This window comes from Pinus tabuliformis, chromosome 9 (genome assembly GCF_031772625.1).
Source record: "Pinus tabuliformis cultivar Carrire ecotype Pingquan chromosome 9, CPIR1, whole genome shotgun sequence".
In the NCBI taxonomy this organism is placed as follows: Eukaryota; Viridiplantae; Streptophyta; class Pinopsida; order Pinales; family Pinaceae; genus Pinus; species Pinus tabuliformis.
This window is the reverse complement of record NC_142307.1, coordinates 1,269,023,929-1,269,029,255: the sequence shown is the minus strand read 5'-3', so window position 1 is coordinate 1,269,029,255 and position 5,327 is coordinate 1,269,023,929. Positions and strand designations below refer to the sequence as shown.

Below are 5,327 nucleotides of genomic sequence, written 5' to 3'. Positions count from 1 at the left end.
TTTCAATTCCAGCAAAAACTCAAATATCTCAAAATGCACATCAAGCAGTGGAATCAATCGACCTTTGGAAACATCTTTCAAGCTCAAAATGCTTTAGCTCAGGAAATGAAAAAAATCTAGTAGACAATAATTACTGAAGGAAGGACTGAAGCTCTTTCAGAACAAGAAAAGTTCCTTCAGAATCAGATTGCAGAAAGAGAAAAGCAAGAGGAGATCCTCTGGAAACAAAAATCCAGAGTAAGATGGCTAAAAGAGGGAGAGCGGAATATGAAATTCTTTCATCGCACCACCATACAGAGAAGAATGCACAATAACATCACCCAAATTCAGAATCAGTAGGGAGAAAGATTGGAAGAACATGAGGATATTGAAAAAGAGCTCCTCAATCATTTCAAAAAAGTGCATCAAGAGCCACAAATCAACAGACAGTTAGCTATAGAAAGGATTCTCCAACACATTCCGAGAATCATAACAGAAGAACACAATCAACTGCTCCTTCGTCCGGTCTCTTTACAGGAAGTCGAATCTACCATGCATTAGCTCAAGGAAGGAAAAGCACCGGGTCCAGATGGTTTTACCTCAAACTTCTTTCATAAATTTTGGGATCTTATCAAAGAGGAAGTCTGGCAGGTAGTAGAAGAGTCTAGGACTCTCCGCTGGATGCTTCCCTCTCTAAATGCAACTTTTATTGCTCTCATTCCCAAAGAAGAGCAATCTATAACTCTAGACAAATTCAGGCCTATAGCTCTCTATAATGTTATCTATAAAGTCATATCTAAAGTCATTGCTTCCCGTCTGAAGCCGCTGCTTCCCATGCTCATCTCGTCAGAACAATCAGGATATGTGGAAGGGAGGCAAATCATAGATGGCATCATTCTCACCCATGAGATCATACACTCCCTGAAGCACCATAAAAAAGTAGGTATGCTCCTCAAAATTGACCTCTTAAAAGCCTTTGATAAGTTGAGATGGAATTACATTCAAAAAATGCTATCAGCCTTTGGCTTCTCTCCTCCATGGGTTAGATGGGTTATGAGTCTATTCTCCTCTACTTTCTTCTCCATTCTGGTTAATGGAATTCCTTCCATCCTTTTTCATCCCTCTAGAGGCATCTGTCAAGGAGATCCCCTTTCCCCCTTTCTCTTTGTACTTATGGCTGAAGGGTTAGGTCGTATTATAAAGAATGCACTTCAATCTCAGCAGCTTAGAGGAATCTCCTTCCACAATTCCCCTGCTATCACTCACCAACAATTTGTGGACGATAACATGTTGTTTGGGCACCCTTCGGTTCAAGAGGCCCTAAAATTCAAATCCCTTCTCAATGATTTCTCTGAAGCATCTGGAGCCAGCATAAATACTGTCAAATCCCAAATCTTCTTTTTTCACACTCCCTCCATAACTCAATCCTCTATAGCCCGCATTCTTGGATTCTCTGTCGCCTCTCTCCCATCCAAATATCTTGGTGCCCCCTTGACTGACTCTGCTTTAAAGCATACCTCCTGGTAACTACTCCTAGAAAAATTTGAAGCCCGCCTTTCCTCCTGGACTTATAGAGCCCTCAATATGGCTAGTCGCCTAGTGTTAGTCAAAGTTGTCTTGCAATCAATGCCTCTTTATCTCTTCTCTATTTTGGCAGCACCAAAATGGGTGCTTAAAAAGATAAAAAATCTACAACGAAAATTTTTATGGGGATCTTCTAGACAAAATCACAAATGGGCACTGGTCAAATGGGCTACAGTTTGCCTCCCAAAAAAATCAGGGGGTATTGGTCTCCGAGACCCTCAACACAGCAATGCAGTCATGGGAGCAAGAATATGGTGGAAATGGCTCTCTGCTCTGCACACACCTTGGGCCATCCTCTGGACTGCCAAATATGCAAACAACAGACCGCCAGATGATTTAATCCGACTCACAGATACAGAAAAAGGCTCCTTAATCTGGAATGTGGCCAGACAACACAGAGCCATGATTCAACAACACATTTTTTGGGAAATAAGGGACGGCAACAACACCCGCTTCTGGGTCGACTCTTGGAAGCAAAGACCTAGGCTAAGCAACCTGATCAGACCACCCCAAACAGAAGATTGGGATGAGCTTCAAATGGACAAAGTCAGCCAGCATTGGACTCCCACCCTCAATCAAGGTTACAGACAATGGCTAAGCGCGACACACTTCATCAGGCAAGGAACAAAGCTAATACATAAGGAGATGGACACAGAGCTCACAAACCGGAAAATTCGATTTTTTGATAAGAAGGATATCTTACGTTGGGGGTACACTCCATGTGGGACCTTTACCACTCAGGAGGCATACAACCTTCTGATTAGCAATCAGAAAGTCAAGGACCCTCTTTGGGACAAAGTATGGTCTCCTAGAATTTGGCCCAAGGTCTCTACTTTCCTCTAGCTATTATGTCAAAAAAAATACTCACTTGGGACAACCTAAGGAAAAAAAGCTTCCACGGGCCCTCAATATGCCCCAACTGTAAACAACAGGAAGAAACCATCCAACACCTCATGGACACATGCAATCTGGCAACTAAACTCTGGGAAAAAGCAAGCTTCAGATGTCAAAAAGAAGGAAGAGTAAAAGGGGACATTACCAACACCATACACAGTTGGGAAATCAATCCATATAAGAGCAAATTGTTAAACTCTTTGTGGAAAATCATCCTAGGTCTTCTCATGTGGACTATATGGAAGGAACGGAACTGCCGCATATTCAATAATCAAGGTACACCAATAGAGATCATATGGAGCAATCTTTGCAACAATATTCAGGAAACCTTAGCGCTCCAAACATGGCATGAAGATGACTTTCCCACCCTTCCATAGGAGCAGAACATATGGAAGAATTGGAATCTTCAGATCAACCAGGTACAGGAGAACCCCAGTAAATCCTCTTTAAATCACAATACTTCCAGCAAATGGATCCCTCCGCCACAAGGAATGACTCAATTAAATTTTGATGGGGCCTCCAAAGGAAACCCAGGCATGGCAAGTTATGGAGGAATATTCAGGGATCACAAAGGAAAACCTCTATTAATTTTCTTGGGCTCAATTGGATGGGACACGAATAATTCTGCTGAGCTTGAGGGATTGTGGCAAGGACTTCAACTAGCTCAGCATCATGGCTTCTTCCCCTTAGTAATTGAAGGAGACTCTCAGATACTTATCAACATGGCTAATCAAATTCTTCAGGGGACCCCTGCTCACAAAGTGGTCTGCAGTTGGAGATTGGCAGCACGTTTAGAGCTCATTGAACAATGGCTCACAACTAATAGAGCAATCACTTTCAAACATATCAGAAGAGAAGGCAACAAAGTGGCTGATCTCCTAGCAAATTTGGGGGTGGAAAGTGATCGGACTCTACACACAGGTTCGCTTAACATAATTACTAATGCTTCCCAGCTACAGGAATATACTGAACTGGTGCAAAATGATGCTACACCTACAGATGTAGATGTTTAAGAGGAAATTAATGAGGATTAGATAGGGGGCATAAAGTGGCTAAGCCACATGGCCACCCGCATTCCCAACTGTGGTAATCTATGATGAGCCACCGTCAATCTACAGGTGCCATTACTCGGGTGCACAGGTCGAGACACTCTCTGCAAGGATAAGGCCATGGCTTCGGCAAGCCTGCATGCCTTCACCCCTTCCCCTTTGAATTGCTCCTGCCCCCCTGATGCTGCAGAGACGAGCTCTCACATGACAACAGGGAGGCGCTGCTAACTCCTGAGCTGCATCGATTTGGGGGATGGCATCCATATTTCTCAAAATGTTCAACGTGGTTTGAATTCTCCCTAGAATGTCATTGTCTCTTGCCTGAATAGCTCTGTAAACTCTGGCGCAGACTCTACGCCCACTGCAACCACCTTTGTCATCTCGACCCTCACCAGTCAGCTTCAACCTGGTCACAGGACCATGCCGCGTCTTTGCCACTGGATGCGCAGCAGGCGTGGTAGCAGCTAAGGTAGAAAAAGTCGCCCTCCCTCACCACCACATCCTGAGCCAACGACCCCGTCATCCACCCCTTCCTCCACTCCGTCCATAGGCCAATCCTCTGGTAGATATCCTGCCACCCGCAGTGGAAGAGGTCGAGCCCAATCCTTTGGTGCTTAGAGAGTAAATGTTGCAGCCAAAATGACCAAAAGTCCCCTCATCAGTCGCATCTCGTGACCTAATTCCACTTCCACAACACCATGAACCTACCTGACATCATCACCATTGTCACAGTGGCATTCAGCGAAGAGATTTGCCCGCAGGAGGTACAAACTCAAGACACAATTCAGGAGAAGGCGGATATCAGCAAGTAGAAGACGGCCCAGGAGAAGCAGGCCACCAACGAACAGAAACACTCGGATAACAGTTCTGTTTCTCGCAAATGCAAAGACGCCCATGACAAGACTCAGCATGGTAAGGAAATCCCTGATGGCACACAGACATTCGGGGGCATTCTTGGTGGCACACAAGTAATCGGGGGCATCTCTGATGACACGCAAGCAGCTGAGGATGATTGGGATGAGCACAGATGTGTCATTGTGCAACAGCCTCCTCCACCAAATGACACCTAGTGGGTCCATGCAGCTAGATTTGCATGCAACCAGGTTTCAATTTCCCGCTCCTACTCTCAGGGGATTTTTAAATGTTTTTTTGAAGTATATTGTCTATTAGGAATATTCCACAAATGTCTCTTTTTGTTTTTGAGTTGTAATCCTTGCATGGGAAACACATATCATCGGTTTACTCGGATTGGTTTCCCCTCAGTGGGTAGTCCTATTTCAGTTCTAAATGTCCAAACATGATATAAATCTGTTCCAACACTACAGAGGCTGGAGGCTCACTGTGTTTTACTGTTTTTATTAATAGAATTAGTATTACATAGAAAAACAATACATCATTATGGATCAATGTTATCATCCTATTTCTGGAGAGACAATTTTTTAGAGTGATTCCCTGATGCTTATGCTTCTAGAGTCTTTGTTCTAAATGGATCTTTTCCTATTGTAGTGGGGAGACTCTGTTAGATTTTGGAGGGGCGACCTTGGTGAAGGTATACTTGTATTTTGATTATGGATTAATAGAAATCTATGTCCCTTCCCTATATTTACTTGTTTGTAGTAGTTATATGTTAATTCTATCATGTTTCATTAGAGGAAATTTTAGCCTAAATGTGCCTATGAAATTTTCACGTACATAAAATGTAAATCAATCAAAATTGTTTAAATTTAAAAAGAGCTACATTTAAATATTTTGGAAGGAAAATAAAGGAAACTACTTTTTTAATTGTATTTTTGGCTTATCTCCTTATAGGTTTGCTCAAAT

At 43.0% G+C, this 5,327-nt stretch overlaps 1 protein-coding gene across 1 annotated transcript; it reads left to right on the top strand.

Annotated features, from left to right (window-relative positions):
• Positions 1-2,993: 2,993 nt before the first annotated feature.
• On the top strand, positions 2,994-3,470 carry LOC149153174 (uncharacterized). The gene has a single exon (XM_089443725.1). It carries the CDS (start codon positions 2,994-2,996, stop codon positions 3,468-3,470), a length of 477 nt encoding a protein of 158 aa, XP_089299851.1.
• The last annotated feature ends 1,857 nt before the right edge of the window (positions 3,471-5,327 follow it).